Genomic DNA, 21,571 nt, shown 5'->3' with positions numbered 1-21,571 from the left:
TAGAAAACTAAACCAAAACTAATAAAGAAATCAAATAATTAAATTTAAGCAAAAACTATAATAATAAAACACTGATAAATGGCTAAACCAGAACTCTACAGAATCAAAAATAAGGAATATAACAAACTGACAAACAAAAGAATCCAAGAAAAGAGTACCGCCGGTCTCTCATACACACACACAGTTCAAATGTGGCTTGACCCACATTTCTGTTGGGGTTCTCCCTGTTTGTGAGGTAGAGGGGAACCTCAGTGGTTGTGGCGAGCCACCCAAAACCGAACTGTAAGTTTTGTAAATTGTTGTGGATATGGCATGTGCTTAGTGACATTTTATTTTTTATACCTCTTACGATACAACTTAACATGGGTAAATACATACCTGTTGGTTGTGTGAGTTCTTTACTCTTCAACTTAACACAGACTGCATATACCCCTTTCTCCTATAGCGGATCTAGTCTTCTGAATTATTGATCCACACAAGGAACGAGCTGCAGGTGAGTAGAATCAATCGGGACCGGGATCATCACCAGTGTCACGCCCACAGGGAAGCAAATCAAAAATAAACAGAAAGGAGAATACAAAAAACTCACAGACAATGAAAGTTTGACTGAGGTGGTTCCTCCCATTGGTATGATGGAAGCACCATACTAAGCTCACTACTGAACTTATTTCAATAGATTCCCTTTGCTAAGTATTACAGGAATAACTTCCTGTAAAAGCTAGCAAGTGCACATAGATGTAAAAAATGTTTGTGGCAAATGCTAAAAAAAAGAGCCAGATGTTGAACTGTCCTGCTTTTCAACAATCTATGTATTGCAGATGTTTACTGTCATCTTCTGATAATATACTCTGTGCTGAGATTTAAAGTTGATCCTAATCAGCGTCTATCATTCACAGCCACCCATTAGGCAAGTATTCCAGTGAATAATATGGTTCAGCAGGCAACAAGTTATTGAACTTTAACTAATGCAGTGAGTAGCGCTTTTTATTCCTTAAACAAACACTTCCTGTGATACATATAGAAATGGATATACCTACTGCCTACTGTGTACTTTGGACTCAATGTGAAAAACCGAGGGGGGGAAGTTCCCACCTGAGGTAACAGGCACTTATGCTCATTTGACATCAGAGGCTGATAAAGCATTTCCTAACTTTCAGTTACCTGTTCTGGGAAAACAAGTTACTTTTATGGTAGATTCAGGGGCCACATCATCTGTTGTAAAAGCAGAAGAATTTTGGACTCTTTCCAAATTAAGTGAAAATCATGTCTACTCCATGTCTGCATCAGGCCAAGAGGTGAAGGAGAACATTACCACACCCACTGCGTGCGTCACACCTGATGGGTTCTCCTTCAAACATTCATTTTTGCCGTCAGAACTGTGTCCCATAAATCTTATGGGTCATGACGTAGTGTGCAAGTTAGGCATTGTCACTTCCACACCAGAGGGTGTTAAGGTCCCATCACTGCCTGACCCTGTTCTTTCAGCAGTGCAGTTTGACTTGCCTCATCAGCTCTTACGTATGCTTATGAGTGGAAACTTGCCCTTTCTCGCAGCAGCTTGTAGAAGAGGCTGGAGGGTTTCACCCTCTTCTGATTTCATGCAGCCTGCTGATCTGCACTGCAGGTCACACGTCTCACTGGGCCTGATAACGATTATGAGCGGAGGTGGGTTCACACTCCTTTTGGAAAACTTTCTACATCTACTTTGTTTTGGAACTCTCAAACTGCTGATCTGGCAGTGTCAGCAAGAATTTTTTGACCCACCTGTGGGCACGTCTTGACTCCCGGGGCACTTGGCCAGGGGCACTGGGGCATGCGCTGGCCCACTGTGTTTGGCTGCCTGGGGCGCTTGGCCCTCTCGGGTATTGGGTGGGGCCACTCCCGGGGGGTTTGGGGGGCGCTCGGGCTCTTGGGGCCTGGGTCTGGCACACGGCCCATGTCTGGGTGGCGGGGGCCTGGTGGGGCCGGTGGGCTGTTGCCCCTGGTTCCCGGGGGGCCTCTGCCCTATGCTTATGGGGGCTCTGTCCGGGGGCTTCCTCTGCAGTCGTCTGGGTGGATGCGTGGTTGTCCCTGCGGTGGGCTTCCTGGGTTCTGTGCTCCGTGGGGGCTGCTGGTGGCCTGGGTCTTGTGGCTCTCTCTGCCTGCTTCTGATTGCTGGGGGGGAGGGGCGGGTGGATTGTGGCTCTGTTCACTTATACACTAATATAAAAAAAAAAAATATATAAAAAAAATCTGATACTGAAAAAGTATCAGAAAAAAACAAAATATCTGAGTCTAAACTTGAGACCAAAGAAAAAAAAAAAACCTACAATTGAAAAATCATATGAAAGTGAAAACTGAACTTTTGCTGCACTGGTTTCTATTTTGAATATACATTTTTTTATTTTCAAATTTCAAGTCCAAAACCAGGCTTTTAGTTTCAAAACATATTTTTTCAATTTCAAATAAATGTTTCAAATGAACAAACTTTATGACCTGTAATGGCTCCATGCCTCTACAAATGTATAACTTACATATGCACAGGAAGTGGCAGTGCCAGCAGGTGGATGGGTGCGGAGGCGCTTTATGGGAAATGAATAGCACGAGTAGCTCATTCTAGAAAAAGAAAACAAAATAAATGACAAAATCATGACTTATGAGGGAATAATTTCTTTTGAAATCTGTGTTAAGTACTACAGCACTTCTTTAAATTCTGGTTGCATGTCCACATTCAAAATACCAACCCTGAACACAAGATGAGCTTTTCTTCAGTTAATGATAACGTGGAAACTTCCCCTTTCTGGAGCTGTGGTTAACCACACACTTTCCACATGTTCTGGACTTTGACTTCATGAGAGACTTACTAATAATAAAACTGCATTCTTTGTTGACGAATAAGGTGTTGTGCACCCTGACTCACCACAAATCAATAATAGTCTAACTGTGCAGTGTCAAAGTAAATAAAGGAGAAATGAAGGTGTGAGAAAAGCAGCCTGAAACTTGAGACAATATGCATGTCGACACAAAGTGTCAAAAGGCTGGCTCGGGCCTCCTTTACAACATACATTTATGTCAGGAGCATGACACACACTGGACTTTGTGTGCTCTCATGTGTTCACTTACTGTCAGACACCAGCCTGAGCTTGAACTGTGAACATGTCAGTGAAACTGGAAGGCAACATTTTAGTGACTGGGGCCAACAGAGGTATTGGTTTGGAGCTGGTCAAACAGCTTGCTGAGAAGACAGCAAAAGAGGTTCACGTCTACGCCTGCTGCAGAGAGCCTGAAGGAGCCAGAGCTGAGGTAAGGAAGTTCCAGAAATTCTTGTCATAGTTTTCAAATCCACAGCTAACGTATACCATTACTGCTGTTCAAGCAGGAGCCTGGGGGCTGTTTATGGTTTCTCACTGTGGAATATAATCTTTACCCTGGTTATTTACACACACACACTCACTGACATAAGTTATTCACGCAGGGCTGAAGGGGACTATCATGCTGCAACAGTGATTCAAGCTCAGAGATCTTTTCGTATGCTTTAGCCCAAATATTCTTTAAATTTATCAGAAAGTCCTAAATCCTATCTCTACAAACAGTAAATCCTGCATTTTATGAAAAGCTGTATTATGGGATTTGATCTACTCTGATGTTCTGAAGTACTCTACAACTCTGAATAAAATGTTGATCTTGTTTAAGTACATTTCAAAACAATGTCTCATGACTTCAACTTTCATCATCAACATATGATTGTATACATTTAAAAATTTTGTTTGTCATCAACTAACCTGCTAATGTGTAATGAAGACCATAGTTCTAGTTAAATTCTTGCTGAAATGATCCTGTTGTTATTCATGAAACATAGCATGGTGGCAGACCAGAATTACCCTTTTGGACTTTTACAACTTTTTGGTAGGATATATTTGCTATTGGAGGTTAGTTGTACACTACACATGGGTTAAATTTTAATTTGTTATTATGGAGGGGTCAGGATTACATGTGTGTAGCTTTTGCTCATGATGTGTACAGTATCAATATCAGTTGAGGTAGTGGGGGTGATAAACTACCACTGAAGGGTGGCCATGGTTCAGCTGTTAGACTTGGTCTACTTCCAGAAGGTTAATGGTTTGTTCCTAAGTATGTCCACATGTCAAAGCGTCCTTGGGTAAGACACTGGACCACGCATTGTCCTTAATATGTTCATTTGTGATTGTAGAAGAAAAAAGTGCCAATGCTGTAAATAAATGGTGTATATAACAAAAAGCTGTGTGGATGAGAAACATCTGTTATCAGCTTACCAGACAAGTTCAAAACAGCTCCACAGTTGAGGTGTGTTACATAAACTAGTTTTATGTAAGAGAGAAATACCAGATCAAATTACATTAAGTTCTGAAGAAAAATTTGTTCTACCTTAACAGCCATCTATTCATTCCATCTTCACTGTCCCTGTGACAGAAAGGTTGGTGGGTTTTGGAGAAACTCATTGACAGTACTAAGTAAAACTTAAAAAAACAAAAACAAATCGGAAGTTAGGTGCCATGACAAATAACATGCATTTTCTGTCAGGGACTCAGGACACAGATGCAGGGTCGAGTTCAGAGTGTTTAATATTAACAGCAGGTTGAGGATCTCCACACAGAGCAAATGAAAGGGCTGTGAAACTCCTGACGCGCTCTCCTCAATAACTACGCTTGAGGAGAGTGCGGCTATGAAAATTAACAAGCAAAACCTCTCCACTCTAGGAGGAAAACAAAAGCCTATTAAAGATAACAAAATAAACTCACGCTCTCCTACTGAGGCGGACTTGAACAAAAACAGAGTTTGATAAACCAAATTGATAAACAATTACCAATAAGCACACCTATTACGAATAAAACAGTAATCGTGCCACTGGAGGAGAAACTATAAAATAACATTAAAACCCAAAAGCTCCGCTAACGGAGATGACCATAAAAGATTACAAGATCACTCCAAAGAAAACGGAGGAAAAAAACCAGGCTATGAAACTTACCGTGATAAAACTAAAGCTATGGATAAAGAATGAATTACAACAAAGGATACGCTCTGCAGGAGAATCGCTCGACTGCAGGCTCAAGGAATATGGCTGTGGAGACGTGAGGGTGCGGCTCATGGAAGAAACACAACACACTGCCACAAGACAAGGGACTATTTGAGAGCACAAGAGGAGTTAAGGGGAACAGGTGGAAACACTTTGGGAATCAGGGAAGACAATCAGACACTTGACACAAGAGGAAGGACAAGGTACCTGAAACGAGAGGGAAGTTAGTGATTTCAAAATAAAACTGTGTTGTGTTGGCTAATTATCGACCTATATCCAATCTCCCTTTTTTGTCTAAAGTTCTTGAAAAAATAGTTGCAGTTCAACTTTGTGATCATTTACATAGAAATAATCTGTTTGAAGAGTTTCAGTCAGGATTCAGAGTGCATCATAGCAGAGAAACAGCACTGGTGAAAGTTACCAATGATCTCCTCTTAGCCTCTGATAGCGGACTTGTTTCTGTGCTTGGCCTGTTGGATCTCAGTGCTGCATTTGATACGATCGATCACAGCATTCTGTTACAGAGACTTGAACATTTTATTGGGATTAAAGGAACTGCATTAGGCTGGTTTAAGTCATATTTATCTGATAGATTCCAGTTTGTTCTTGTAAATGAAGAATCTTCCTCACACATTGGAGTAAGTCATGGAGTTCCTCAGGGTTCTGTGCTTGGACCAATTCTTTTTACTTTGTACATGCTTCCATTAGTTAACATTATTAGACAGCATGGCATAAATTTCCATTGTTATGCTGATGATACTCAGCTGTACTTATCTATGAAACCAGATGAAACCAATAGGTTGGTCAGACTACAAGCCTGTCTTAAAGACATAAAGACCTGGATGACCCAGAACTGTCTGCTTTTAAATTCAGATAAAACTGACGTTGTTCTCTTTGGACCTGAACACTTCAGGGAGAAATTGTCTAGTTATATAGTTACTCTAGATGGTATTTCCTTGGCTTCTAGTTCTACAGTGAGGAACCTTGGAGCTATTTTTGACCAGAATTTATCATATAAACATATAAAACTTTCTAGGACTTTCACCTTTGTAATATTGCTAAAATCAGGAACATCCTGTCTCAGGGTGATGCAGAGAAACTAGTTGCATTTGTTACTTCAAGATTGTACTACTGTAATTCTTTATTATTGGGCTGTCCCACATATTCTCTGAAAAGCCTCCAGCTGATCCAAAATGCTGCAGCCAGAGTTCTGATGAGAACTAACAGGAGAGATCATGTTTCTCCAGTTTTAGCTTCTCTTCATTGGCTCCCTGTTAAATTCAGAATAGAATGTAAGATTCTTCTCCTCACATATAAAGCTCTTAATGACCGAGCTCCATCATATCTTAAAGATCTCATTGTAAGATATTTTCCTAAAAGAGCACTTTGCTCCCAAATTGCAGGTTCACTTGTTGTTCCCAGAGTTTCAAAAAGTAGAATGGGAGGTAGAGCCTTCAGTTATCAGGCCCCTCTATTGTGGAATAAGCTGCCAGTAAATGTCCGGGAAGCAGACACCCTTTCCACTTTTAAGATTAGGCTTAAAACTTTCCTTTTTGATAAAGCTTATAGTTAGGGATGGCTCAGGTAATCCTGAAACATCCCATAGTTAAGCTGCTATAGACTTAGACCTCTGGTACTTTGTAAAGGAACCAGGCTCCAGGCCCCCTGTCCTGGAAAACTCACCCTTACTTAAGCACCTTTCCTTGGGAAAAAATTCCCATTTGATTCCCCTGGTATTTTGTAAAAGAACCAGGCTCCAGGCCCCCTGTCCAGGAAAACTCACCCTTACTTAAGCACCTTTCCTTGGGCAAAAACTCCCGTTTGAGACCCCTGGTACTTTGTAAAAGAGCCAGGCTCCAGAGCCCCTGTCCTGGAAAACTCACTCTTACTTAAGCACCTTTCCTTGGGCAAAAACTCCGGTTTGATTCCCATGGTACTTTGTAAAAGAACCAGGCTCCAGGCCCCCTGGAGATGAATACAATGCAGCCGTAGCATTGGGCAAGTTGAATCATTCCCTCAGGACGAGAGATTGGATTGAAGATAAGTTTTGGTGCAATCTGTTGGTTTCCTTAGCTAGGAGATTGTTTTTGAATTGGCTCTGTATGTATGAATTGGACTAATTTTGAATGTAATTAATTAATGAATTAGACCGCATCATTGAAGGCCCTTGAGATGACATTTGTTGTGATTTGGCGCTTTATTAGATTCCCGGAAGGAAAAGCATTTGCCCACCAATTGGAAGGTTGGTGGTTTGACTCCAGTATCCCCGGGCTACATGTCAAAATATCCTTAGGCAAGACACTGAACCCCACGTTTCCTACCGATGCATCCATCAGTGTATGAATGGTTAGAAAGCACGTAGTTATGTATAGACTTAAGACATTCTGTGTGAATGGCAGAATGTGGCATGTAGTGTTAGAAGCACTTTGAGTGGTCAGCTAGACTAGAAAAGCACCATACAAGTACAGTCCATTTATAAATCAAATTGAACCTAAAAAACAGATCAGAATTTTTTTTTTCACTGCTTGCCTCTCAGGGCTCTTAAAGTGAGAAGATTAAGTTAAGGTTCTAAGGTCAGACTTAGAAAATTAATGCAATTTTTTTTTGTTTTTTTAACTTGCCTCCTTGGGCTTCCGTACAGAGCCCTGAATGCTGCAACATTTAGAAGTGCATGACCTTCTCTGTCTCTTCTCCATATCATCTATCTGTCTTTTCAACTCATGTCTCCTTCGTCTGTGTTCCCCTCAGGCACTGAAGGACCTCACCTCTCAATATCCTGGAAAGATCATCGTAATCAAACTAGGTAAACACAGAACACCTTCATACAGTACACAGTAACCCTGTGGATACTTGAATACACACTTACACCATTTGAATTAATTAACCAAAAATTCAATTTTAAGCACATTTTATCACATCAATTCACCAGATAAATCCTTTATAGGCACTTTAAGAGGAAAGTATCAGGTTCAGTACAGTCCAATTCAATCGAATTAATCTTAATCAAACAATTTGACTAACAAAGTATTTTAGAATAGCTTCTCAGCTGCATATGGTGTGTTAAGTACATGGCCAAAATCCCTTTAAAGCCAGAACCCATCACTGGAGTTCTAAAGCAAATGCAAGAGAATACATTGACAACTTTACTCAGGGCAAGGGTTAGTGTTCTTGGCTGTGGTCTACTGGTTTAACATATCAATACATTCTTGCTAAATATGTCTTGTCCACATGAGGATGTCTCAGTCCATTTCTTGGGCAAGTCTTGAGAGTCTGACACATCAAAACATGTCTTAGTGGGTTGAAACATGGATGATTTGTGCTTTACAATATCAGCAAACTTGTGTAGGCTACTATCATTAATGCTACCATTTCATCAATTTACTTAAAGTTTTATGTTTTATGGGTATAATAATAATATAATTATATAATGATAATCTAGATCTGAACTCAAGTAAACCCAGGGAAGTTCTGCTTTTAAATGAGGTTGCCACAGCCAGGCAAAGGCCCTGATTAGATGGATACACCAGGGCCTGAGCACTCAGAGAAAGCTGAGCACCCAAGGGCCCTTGAAAGCAAATTCAGTTTGACCCAGTAAGACTGCACATGTCAAGATCAGTAGTGTCAAATTTTGAGCAGTTAACTGCTGTGCTTTCTGTTATGGGCATAAGTGCGATGTAACCAAGACATGCTCTGTCAGTGGCACAACACTTTTCTCACTTCCCGGTTTGGGTTTAAGCAATAACATTACTTCGGTACAATTTAAAAAAAAATCATGGTTTGAGTTACAATATACTCTTTTTAAAAAAACTGCCATGGTTGCCATTTTACAGGTTTTGGCATCTGGATGTCAATGCAACATGTTATGATGAAACTATGTCATTTCCTGATTACCTTAGGGCATTAACATCACTTGGTTAGGATTAGAAATGGAACATGGTTATGACCAAAAGCCATAATTTTTTACATAGTGAAATAGATTAGATGCCAGTTTTACCCTTCACATGCAATTGCTTTATCAACCACTAGATGTAGCATATTCTTTGAACATATTTATAGTCCCTATCTGCCTGCCTGCACATAAGCTACATGGGCAAGTTTTAATTTTTGTGGATGAAGACACTCTCTAGAAAACAAAAACAGTATAAAACATCAAACGGTAAATGGATTGTATTTATATTGTGTTATTCTAGTCAAGCTGACCACTACAAGCCACATCCACCCATTCACACACACATAAATTGCTGGAAGGCCACTTTCTCCTAAATCTTTTATTAAAAAAAAGGCAAAAGGCAAGGTAGAGATTGGTCTGGACATAATCAACTGGATATGTAGAGTTGTGATTTGTGTCCTTGTGACAAAGCAGGTGTCTGTTTGGAATGAGTGACAGAATAACATAGACAAATCAAATTCTGACAAGATGAACAGTGACAGTTTTAACACAAATTGTTTATCCATGAACTTTATTTATGATAAATTGTTTCTTCTTTTCTCTCTGCTTTTCTATCTAGACTTGGTCTGTTGTTATCTGAATTCATATCTTAAGATAAGATACTTTATTGCATATTTCTACACAAAGAAATTCTATTTGGCATCAATCATCAGCTTCGTATAATTTTCATGAAATAATTAAACAAAATGAGCAAGAATAAATGGAACCATTAAAAACAATAAAAAAACTGTTGTTCACAATCATAAATTCCAAAAAGTGCAGATACTAATGTGTAAGCTCATTAGTTTCAACAATACTGCCAGCCATCCAGATGTAGTTTGAACATGATAGACAGGTTCACCTTTGCCAACATCAACATACCAGTTTAGGAACAAGAGTTGCATTGGGGAAATGCCGAAAATTCAGCTGACATGTTGTTACTGGACTCTATCAGACATTATTATTAGTTAAGCACTGTAACAAAAACATCAGTACAGAGTACATGTTGTGGACAAATACAGAACTATTTCTTTATTAAGAGAAGTAAATGCTCATAGATATTAAGACAAAGAACCCAGAGCGCTGAAAACTTATTTTGCAATTTTTTTGTCCAAACAAACAAGGCCAATGTAACCCTGCAGTGTTACATTTAGCGTCAGTTCACATGCAGAGTGGGTGCATGGCGTAAAATGAATGAGCCCACATCCTTGTCAGGTTATATATAGGCGTACATGAAATGTCTCACAACAAAATTTGAAAACATTCTCAGCAGGCAGTCTCTGCTCTTTGTATGTATATCTTTCATCTATTCCATTTCAATTGTTGCTATATTTTAGATCTCAACCACCACTGACACAGTTGGATTTAATCCCTCTGTTAATGCAGTCTCAGATGTTTAAATCTTTGCTGCAGTTTTCCTCAAAATGTGTGTCAGCGATTTGTTGCATGTGATTGTTAATGTGATCTATGTTAATCTGACTTATTGAATATGCAAAGTGGTGTTTAAGCAATCCTAGGATTTTTTTAGACATAATATCAAAGTTGGATAAGGACAAAATATGCCATATGCCTGAAAATACAAACATGAATATCCAAGAACTCTATCATTACAATTTATCTAATTTATTTGTGTCTTAACTTATTGTTGTACTTTACTGTGTGATAATGTGTGCGTACAGCTAAATATCTGCATGTTCCCCTGCAGACATGGCAGATGAGGACAGTATCTCAGCTGCAGTGCAGGCTGTGAGGCAGCACATTGGTGCTGGTGGTTTGAACCTTCTAATCAACAACGCTGCCATCAACAAACCAGCTCCGCCAGCACCATTATTGGCCACCGGAAAAAAGGACATGATGGATGTGTACGAAACTAATGTCGTTGGACCATTTATTCTTTCAAAGGTGCGTTTGTCTTTTTTTTTGGTCCAGTTTGGTCCAAGTTTTTTGATTGACATGGAGGCAATTCACTGCAAAAAGGCATCTCAGGGGACTCTACATTAAGAAACCCAACATATTCTTACCATTGTCCATTTCTTTCTATTTTTCTCAAAGGCATAACCTTTCTACTGCTGAAAAGAACCTACAGCTACAGCTGTTGTATGTAACGATCAGGGGTTTATATGACAGATGAGGTACTTTTAATGAGATAATAACGGAAATGAATGATAGCAAAGCATAAACTTTCTAAAGGAATGGAAGACTAAACCAACTAAATGTACAAAATTAAAAATATATTTTTTTGCATCTTTCTTATAGACATAAATAACAGATTTAGGTTTATATAATGAAAATAAGTACAAAAAGTCTAAGTGTATCTAGAATTTTGGAAGGAGTTTCCTTTTACAGTAGTTTTTTGCTGGTTGTTTTTCTTTCACTCTGCAGTCCAACTCATCCCAAGCTGTCTCAGCTTGCTTTGCTTTAGTTCCACTGTGCTTCTTGGTAAATAATAGTCCAAGATGTCCTTAAATGAAAATCATGATATTGCTTAGATATGATCTAAAACAATTGCTATTAAACTTTGTTCCCAGAGTACATCACAGGGCAAGTTAAAATGCCAAGGCACATATATTGAAATTTGTGTAAAATAGCCCCCAAGTACTGAAGATCCAGCTCCTCAGATCAAGACAGAGTGCTGCTGTAGCTTAGGAGGAAGACCAATCCCTGGCTTCCCTGGACCACATGTTTAAATGGTACTAGATTAGAAAAGTGCCACATAATATATATTATATATTTATATTCCATTTATTTACATTTCAAGGAGAAGTGACACTTTTTTGAGGGCAGTCATGTCCACATTCTGTACAGATTGGACAGCTTAAGAGGTGAGTTAAAGAAGTTTAATTGTCAACAGTTTGTTAGCTGTGGTGTGGCTTGGCGTGGAGGTAGGACCCAGATGCAGATATCTCAGAAAAACTTGATTTATATTTAAACAGAAACAAAAGTCACAGCTGAGCCAGAATTTCAAAACATCTGTCAAAAACAAAACCTGACATGAACTATGACTAAGATATGGGAGCAAACTTGAGATGACCAACCTTAACACAGGAATGACGGTGAGGATCTGAGTGTATGGGGAATCTGGAAACTAAATACTGAAGGGAGGTGATTGGTGATGGAGTGCAACTGAGGGGGAAAGCACAGGTGAAGTGAGTGAAGTTGATGACCAAGAGTGACTGAGGGGAAACATGGTAAAAACTAATGGCTAAACACATAAACTAAAACACGAAAACATGACATTAATGACATTATGACATCAATGATCTGAAAATTCCCACCATTCAGAAATAAAGAGGCATTTCGATTGAGAGATTAAGTATCTATGTCATTATTTAGACAACAAAAAGTAAGACAAAATAAAAAAACAGTATATGAAAAAACAAGTGAACATTTACTGCTTCCACCACAGGAGTGTGAGCACATCTATAAAAGCGAAGAAATTAAGTTCTGTCAGTTTGCTGCTCTGCAGCATTCAGGTGTGTGTTAACCCAATGCCAAGGACATCAGCAATGATCTTAGAGAAGCAATTGTTGCTGCCCATCAATCTGGGAAGGGTTATAAGGCCATTTCCAAACTATTTGGAGTCCATCATTCTACAGAGAGAAAGATTATTCACAAGTGGAAAACATTCAGGTCAGCTGTCAATCTTCCCAGGAGTGGACGTCCCAGCAAGTTCACCCCAAGGTCAGACCGTGCATGTTCAGAGACACTTTGAAAAAGAATTGACTACAGCACAATAGTATGCTTCATTATTATGAAATAAGTACAGTAAACCTATGTTTACAGTATCAGACTATTCACTTCTTTTGAAAAGGCTCGGCTTATGATGCATTCGTGCATTCCTTGATACCATTCAACCACAGTGACCCTGTCCAAATGACATTCTGTTGTCCTTGTTGTATATACTGGTGAAGTGGATTGGTGAGTCAAAGTCTCACTCAGTCCTGGCATACAGCCCGATGCCGTTCATGTAGAGGAGGTGGCTGATGGTTTCTACACTTCAGGTTATTAGGGCTTGCTTTCCATTCTTGGATGGTGGGAATGATGATGTATGTCGCCAGACCTGTCAACATGGTTCCCTCTTGTCATAGCTCAGCAATCTGAAATTGTTGTTAATACAGTAGAACACTGAGTTAAATATTGTTTCTTTGTTTGTTTAGACTTTAGATTTCAAAGTTTCCACATCCTGTGCATATACTGCATCTGGCTTTAGCTCATGTCTTTCACACATGTAAGAACTGAGGTAGCTCCTGGCTTGTCTGAATTGGTATTTGAACCACTGATCACCTGTTCTAAATTTGGCAACATCATCGTGCTCTTTCAATTTCTCATTTACCCACTGACACCCCCTGCCCTAATGGAGACAAAGCATGTTTCTCAGATATTAATGTGAAGTCCTCAACATCCTGTGCACTAACAGGGTATCCATCACTTATGTTTACAGATATGTGGACTGTAGCAATATCTTTTAAATCTTCTTGAGAGTATCGGTGCTACTGATGCTTTCTAAAACTTTAATAAAGTCTCAATAAATCCATAAAACTTATCGGTACTTTTTGAAATTGAACTGAAGAAGTCTCTGACTGAGGACAACCTACAGTTTAATCAACAAGTTGCGTGATGTTGTCCATTATGTTGATCAACCCCAACAGATGCTGTAAAGCAGATTGCACTCTCCACTATAGGAGATAGCACACATTCTGGCCTTGTTTATGAGACCCGCTGCAGAGGGGAAGAAACTGATCTTGTGGTGGGAGGTTTTGGTCTTGATGGACCACAGCCTCCTGCCAAAGGGGAGTGGGTCAAAGAGTTTGTGTCGGGGATGGAAGGGATCAGTTGCAATCTTGCCTACACACGTCAGGGTCCTGGAGGAGTTCAGATCTTGGAGACTTGGGAAGTTGCAGCCAAGCACCTTCTCAGCAGAGTGAATAATACGCTGCAGTCTGGCCTTGTCCCTGGCCATGGGAGGACGGTGATGGAAGAGGTGAGGATGGACTCGATGTTGGCAGAGTAGAAGTGCGCTGCATTTGACGCTGTCAACCACAGCATCCTTTTTCCATACTTGCTGCGGTTAGCTTGGCCTGTCAGTATTCATTCCGATTCTCCCACTTGAGACCTCGTCGAGCATTGTCAAGTTAAGACACTGACTCCTCATTATTACTTCAAACAATCCCACTTTAAAACACACAAAATATCCTTTGAAAAAGTCAGTTGTATCCATCTGAATCGCTTCCAACTTGCAATTAAGGAGGTAAGAAATTCTAGCAGGTAACTGCTGACAAAGCTTAACATGTTCACGTTTCTTTGATCTTATGAAACTTGTTAACATCCAGCCAATACTGTGAATAGCTTACAAATAGAGGGCTCATTGTATAATCTTAAAATAAGCAACATATTTTTCTCAGTCTACACCTATTTGTACACCACATTATTCCATCCATCCATCCATCCATTTTCTATACCCGCTTAATCCATCGGTCGGGTCGCAGGGGGGCTGGAGCTTATCCCAGCGGTCATTGGGCGAGAGGCGGGGTACACCCTGGACAGGTCGCCAATCCATCACAGGGCCACACAGAGACAAACAACCACACACACCCCTAAGGACAATTTTAGAGACACCAATTAAGCTAACATGTTTTTGGACGGTGGAAGAGGCTGGAGTACCCTGAGAGAACCCACGCATATACGGGGAGAACATGCAGACTCCACACAGAAAGGCCACAGGCGGGAGTTGAACTTGGAACCCTCTTTCTGTGAGGCGATGGTGCTAACCACCATACCACCGTGCAGCCCCCACATTATTTCGTTTGTATAATTTCATGATATCTTCTTCTAATTTAACATTGTAGTATATGGTAATAACAAATAAATCCATTACTCTACATATATAGGGTACATTAACATCCTGGATATGTGGTATGTCATTTTGGTGCAGTTGGTAAATCAAGACAACATGCATACACACAGCACTTCATAAACAGTATCAACTATGTAATAACACACTCACACAGTTATATAAAGCATTACTAATAAACGGTCTTGTCCAACTTTTCAGATGTTTCTTCCACTCCTGCAGAGAGCAGCAGAAAGGTATTCTACTGACAAGGAAAATGGTAAATACCTTTTATATTTGTGTTATACCAGAATTTGTATATCAGATAGTCATAAGGGAGGAAATGGAAGGAATAGAAAGTCAGAGCCTTGTACCTAATTCTGATCTACTATTCTACATAGGACATTTGGTCGACATTTTTTTATTGTTTTTTTTATTGGTATTTTTGTTATGGACCAGTGATAAAAGAATCACAGGGAGGCCAATGTGCTAAAATCTTAGTGTATTATTAATGTAACTGCTAACACAGAAGAACAGCATGTCAGGAGAAAAATCACAATTTAGTGAAATCTCCAAAAGACGGAAACAGAGTGTGTTCTCAGGGACATAATGACTCACCTAAAGATTATATACCAGTATATCTAGAGAAAAGTTCACTCAGTTTGAATGTGATTCTGCTGAGATAGAAGTCCAGCATGTAGTGGTTACATAATTAGTACCGAGGTTGGAGTTGAAGGTGCCATCAACTTTCTGCTTAATCTTTGAATGAAGCAGCCAAAAGCTCCAGAAAATTTAAGTGGATGCCTCCACAATCACCAGGATTATTGACTACCTGACAAACAGAACACAGTTTGTGTGAGACTGAAGAGTTGCGAGTCTAAGAAGGTGGTCAGCTGCACAGGAGCACCAGAGGTGCAGGTCCAGTACAACTCAGAGTCCTGTCATCTTCAGAAATACTCAGATGACTCTGCAGTTGTTGGGTGATGGACAAGAGGCTGAGTACAAGGAACTGGTTGTCCACTTTGTGGTATGGTGTGGGATTATCACCTCATTTTAAACACAAACAGTTCATATAATATGATAACTATCTGTTCTGACAAGTGCTGCAACAATCTAATTTCCATTATACGAAAACTTGTGTTACCGACTTACTGCGTCAACTCACTGTATTCCATTCACTCCAACGTAAGAGACAAGATTCTGTGAATTAATGGGGAAGTGCTCTGTATTTATGCTAACTCATAATTTAGGCTCAAAGCAAATTTCTTTTTTTATAATTATTAACATGACTCACAGTAAGAAGGTTCCTGGTTCTAATCTTGACTTGGCTCTATCTGTGTAAAGTTTTCATGTTCACTCTGTGCATGTGTGGGTTTTTTAGGGCTTCTCCAGCTCCCTCCCATCATCCAAAAACATGCATGTCAGGTCAATTGATTGATTCTGAATTTTCTCTAGGTTTGAATATGAGTGTGCATGGTTGTGTGTCTCGTTTGTCTCTGTGTGGCCCTGTGATGGACTGGCGACCTGTGACAGCTGGGATAGGCTCCAGGCCCTTGCAACCCTGAACTGGTCTCAGTGGGTATAAACTGTTGTATCCTGACACTCTTTCATCAATTTGTCTGGTGAAGGGTGGCAATCCCGTTAAAATGTTTTGTGGAAGTAGCAAAAACACGTTTTTCCAGCTTGCAAAAAATGAGTCCAGACTTTAAAGATATGTTAGACAACGCTCTGTGATTTATCACATACATACTGCAAACTAGATATCAAGAACTCAGAACATGTGACATGATTCCTATTTTAAAGTCACCGTGGGGGTAAAAGCTTGTTCCTCTTCAACACTTGCTACACAGAGAGCATACATGTAATCATGTGCTGTAAAAGCCCACTTCACATAATGCTTGTCCACTGTCACAGCTCTGAGGTGCAACATAATTGATTTAGTTGGTAAAGTGCCCTGGACAAAAAGTAAAAAAGTAAAAAAAACAGCTTCACTGCCTTTAGAACTCACCAAATAGCTATGACCTGTGGCGTTCCCCATGGATCTATCTTGGGACCCCTATTGTTCATTCTGTACATGCTTCCATTAGCTATAATGTGTCCCACCACAACTATGCAGATGACACTCAGATGTGTCACTGACAGCAGGAGAACACGGGCCAGTAAATACATTATGTCACTGCATCGAACAGATCAGTGTGTGGATGCAAAACAATTTTCTCCAGCTAAACTCAGACAAATCTGAAATCATCGTCTATGGCTCACAGAAACAAAGAGAAAGTGTTATCAGTCACCTTGAGACTCTCTCTCTAAAACCTAATAATCAGGTTAGAAATCTAGGGATCATATTGGACTCAGACCTGAACTTTAACAGCCACATTAAATCAATAACATCAGCAGCTTTTTACCATCTAAAAAACATTGCCAGAATCAAAAGAATAGTGTCTAAACCAGACTTAGAAAGACTAATTCATGCATTTCTCTCCAGCAGGTTAGACTACTGTAACGGCCTGCTCACTGGACTCTAAATGGGCTGTAAGACAGCTGCAGTACATCCAGAACGCTGCAGCTCGAGTCCTGACTAGAACCAGAAAATACGACCATATTTGTCCAGTGCTCAGGTCTCTGCACTGGCTTCCTTTCGCCCAGAGAATAGACTTTAAAACAGCTCTGCTTGTGTACAAGTCTCCTAATGGTCTAGCGCCAAAGTACATGTCTGACATATTAGAGCCATATGAACCAACTCAGACTCTGAGAACCTCAGGGAGGGTTCTCCTGCTGGTGCCCAGAGTCAGGACTAAACAAGGTGAGGCTGCGTTTCAAGTTTATGCTCCTAAAATCTGGAACAGTCTCCCAGAAGATGTGAGACAGACCTCAATGCTGACAATGTTTAAATCCAGGCTGAAAACAGTTCTATTTAGCTGTGCATATGACAACTGAAAGTCTTTTATCTGCACTCTTCGCTTTTAATTTAATTAATTAATTATTATTTTTTATGTTTTTGGAATGATTTTATTTGCCTTCTTGTGATTTTATGTGGCTCTAAAGAACTTTGAATAGCCTTGTACAAGAATTGTGCTCTACAAATAAACTTGGCCTTGCCTAAACTTCATGCTCATATGAGAAAACTGAGAGCAGAGGTCTGGTAGATAGTGTGTAACTCATTACGTCACCTGTCCACCTGGTGGACTTGCGACTTCATTAAGCTCAGCAATTTGAATTCACAAGTTTAGTTGTTTAACTTTACACATCCTTATACAGTGCTAAATGTTGCAAATCCCAACATGTAGTTGAATAGTGCTATAGTCATATGATAGTTTTTGTAATATCTACTTCTTGATGCAAGTCTCTCTTTTTGTGTGTGTATCAGGTGATGAAATGTCCTGCAGGAGGTCAGCCATCATCAACATCTCCACTGTCTTTTCATCCATGGAGAAGTGTCCTGAAACCTTTTCAGTTGCACAGATGTACCCTTATCGGACCAGTAAGGTACTGCTGACTTAACCAAGATCTGCTTGAGTATAGTGTTTAGGGAGGACTTGCACTTTACTTCAAGTTGTCTGTTTATGGCATGGTTTACAGTGTAAATTACCACTGAGGCTAATCCTTTAAAGTCTGAAAGATGATTGTTAAATAACATGTTCTCCAAATAAAAATATAGTTCACGATGGAAGTCTCTGACGTTACTGAATTACCATGATATGACAGACAAATTATCCAGCTCTAAACGTTTTCACTTCATATGAAAAGTTTAACTTTAGGTCTGTTGGTATGTGTCATTTTATCTGATTCAAACTGAACTCAAAACATCCTAACCGTAGTTGGGCAGCTATGAGGCTTTTAGGGTTTGTGAGCTTTGAGTTTGGTATGCAGGTATAATCTTCAAATACTGCTTTTGCAAATTATCTCAGAGCATAAAATCATGCTACATCACAAAAAATTCAGTTTAATATTTTAAATGCGGCATTCCTATTGTCACCAGGCAGCACTGAACATGCTGACTCGTTGCCAATCTGAGGACTTCAAGATCAACAACATACTGGTGACAGCCATCCACCCAGGCTGGGTCCGCACTGAGATGGGAGGAGAACAGGTGAGGAGATGTGGAGTTTAGAGTGCTTTAAATGAGTTCATTCACTGAGAGTTCGAGATGACCTAATATGCTTTTTCAGTTGAACAAATGCAAGTTTCCATGCAGTAGCAGCTCAGAACTACCGAGCACAAGTACTAAAATGCAGAAATTAGAGGTATGCACATTTAGAGGTACAAGTTTTTTGTTTGAATTGAGTTATAATCAGTTTATAAAATGTGATGTATTCGTGTTCAGTACTCCACTTACCTTTTTATAAAGTAGGCGAGGTTGGCTCCAGTGACATTTGAATGCTCCAGCACAGAAATGACAGTCCAACAATATACCATGTATCACTCACAGGAGACTAACTGGTTTCTCTTACATTTGTTACATTAACTTTGTTTTTCTAATTTACTTTTGCCTTGATCTCTGGCTTTCTGTGCTCTTGTTTTCTCTTTCATTTCAATAAAAACTTTGTCTCAAGTTCACTTTAGGTTCCTGTTTCAGCTGTTGCAACTCTTGTGTTTGATTATCATGCTCATCAGTCTAGTTTAATCAAATTAATCATAAAACAACAGAATTCAAAATGAAAAATAACTTTGAAAAACATAAAATCTTTATTTTACGGAGGAGGAGAACTCTGTGGAACATCACAAATGGAGTTGCTACATATCTATACTCTGTTAGTGTACTGTTATGAGACGTTATGGTATTAAATGTATTTTTATGAAAATGTATTTTATCAATCGTTTCAGTGATTTGATTGAAAAGTGTTACTTAAATTTCCATCCATTTTCTATACCCATTTAATCCATCTGTTGGGTCGCGGGGGGGCTGGAGCCTATTCCAGGGCTCATCGGGCGAGAGGCGGGATACACCTGGACAGCCTGTCCATCGTAGGGCCACACAGAGACAAACAACCACACACGCTCACACTCACTCCTAAGGATAATTTTAGAGACACCTGTTAATCTAACTTTTAGTCTTTTTGGATGGTGGGAGAGGCCAGAGTACCCTGAGAGAACCCACGCATACACAGGGAGAACATGCAAACTCCACACAGAAAGGCCCCAGCCGGCAGTTGAACCTGGAGCCCTTTGCTGTGAGGCAACGGTGCTAACCACCACACCACTGTGCAGCCCCTGTTACTTAAATGCTCATCACATGCACACTTTCTCCATGACAGTGTCCTGTCATCTCAACCCCAACCTCTAAGCTAGATTCAGTCTTCTGGTTCAGCTGGAGTCCTTCTTCTGTCAAAAGAAAGTTATCCTCCTCACATGCTTAGGACTGGGAGTTGGATCAAAGTGAAGATTCCATATAATCTGTTGGTTTCCTCAGCTTGGCTACTTTTTATGAACTGATATTCTAGAAAAACGGTTGTACTGAATCTGTGTATAGACCTGGATTGAATTAAATAGAATTTATTAGGGCGGAACTGATTTGGGCTGGAACTGAACATGTTTTCTGTCTGTTTACAGTGGCCTGAGATTACCTGTGTTGTAGATTGGCACAATGTAAATAAACTGAATTGGCTCACACATACAGTGGCACATTTTCCATCTCATTTTAAGTTTCTTGGCTTTCATCATGTCGGTGGCCACGACAGTTTGTTCAGCTGGTTTACAGAATTCTTAACCAAGTAAATAAAACATCTTCTTTCTTTGGTGTGTTTTCTTCACAGGCTCCTCTGAGCACCCAGGACAGTGTGGTGGGCATACTCAATGTGATCTCGTCACTTAGCAACAAAGACAGTGGGATGCTTCTGGACTTGCAGGGCAACATGATTCCCTGGTAGCAGTCACCATGAAAACCACACCAGGCAACGGACAAATGATATCAACATAAAACCAGAAATTAGATGTTTTTGAGTCAGTTTTATCTTTCTTGTTCATCTGAAATAAAGCGAACAATATCACAGCCAGTGGTCCAGCATCATTCTGTTAGAAATCTAGCTAAACTAAAATCTGTCATCATTAGTCATTTTCAGAAGTTCCAAGGTTAGCTCTGGAATTTTAGGTCATGAAACTTCTGTGGTAATTAGTAGCCACTGGAGGCAGCTCCTGAGTGTGAAAGTAATTGTTGGCCCAACAAAGATGCAACCAGAGTCCCTCAGCTCATTGGTTTGATTATGTGATTGTCTTCAACCTCATTTTCCATCAGCAGCTACAACATGTTGCAGTTAGAAAATCAACTATGCATCAGGCAAACAAATGCCAGCCAAATATATACTAATATTTCAGTACTAACATGTCAGCTATGACTGAAAAGAAAAGACACTGTTCATTTAAGGTTGATACTGTGAAGTGAAAACATTTCCAAACCTGATTTCAGCCAGTAAGCACAGTGCAAGTTCACTGTTGAGGGAAGAAAGTCATTGTTTTTATATTTGTTCACTAATCCTTGCTGAAGCTGGGCTGTGTGTTCTGCGTGCTTTATTGTCACAGCAGGACTATGAGCTCCTCTTCTCTTGCATTCAAGACATCCTCGCAGACTGTGTCAGATGATGACAGTTTTGGGAATACATTTCTTAGTTATTTTTTCTCTACAACAGAAAAGTGACTAACCTGTTGGTTTGTAACCATCCTGTCAGATCATTTGAGCACCAGTTTTTCTTGTACATTATCTCCACATTGCACTGTCCGACCTCTGTCAGCAAACAAGGTATTTATATGCACATAAAAAAGGAAAATGCCCTGCTCAGCCAATCAA

At 39.8% G+C, this 21,571-nt stretch overlaps 1 protein-coding gene across 1 annotated transcript; it reads left to right on the top strand.

Annotated features, from left to right (window-relative positions):
• The first annotated feature begins 3,042 nt into the window (after window positions 1–3,042).
• On the top strand, window positions 3,043–20,773 carry LOC140307601 (C-signal-like). Its single transcript, XM_072386560.1, has 7 exons — window positions 3,043–3,282; window positions 7,781–7,835; window positions 10,666–10,862; window positions 15,013–15,070; window positions 18,158–18,276; window positions 18,770–18,880; window positions 20,544–20,773. The coding sequence occupies exons 1-7, from the start codon at window positions 3,136–3,138 to the stop codon at window positions 20,655–20,657; spliced, it is 801 nt and encodes a 266-aa protein (XP_072242661.1). The 5' UTR covers window positions 3,043–3,135; the 3' UTR covers window positions 20,658–20,773.
• Window positions 20,774–21,571: the final 798 nt, after the last annotated feature.

Source organism: Leuresthes tenuis, unplaced genomic scaffold, assembly GCF_036924035.1.
Source record: "Leuresthes tenuis unplaced genomic scaffold, fLeuTen1.0.hap1 SCAF_5, whole genome shotgun sequence".
Lineage (NCBI taxonomy): Eukaryota > Metazoa > Chordata > Actinopteri > Atheriniformes > Atherinopsidae > Leuresthes > Leuresthes tenuis.
The sequence above is the reverse complement of the archived record's forward strand: the minus strand, read 5'-3'. Positions and strand labels throughout refer to the sequence as shown.

What these genes read in the sequence shown, in the direction of transcription:
- LOC140307601 (XM_072386560.1), top strand. Translation starts at nt 3,136, where the DNA reads ATGTCAGTGAAACTGGAAGGCAACATTTTAGTGACTGGGGCCAACAGA. An exon ending in TTCTACTGACAAGGAAAATG is followed by an intron (nt 15,071 to 18,157) that starts GTAAATACCTTT and finishes TGTGTGTATCAG; the next exon opens with GTGATGAAATGTCCTGCAGG. An exon ending in CTGAGATGGGAGGAGAACAG is followed by an intron (nt 18,881 to 20,543) that starts GTGAGGAGATGT and finishes TTTTCTTCACAG; the next exon opens with GCTCCTCTGAGCACCCAGGA.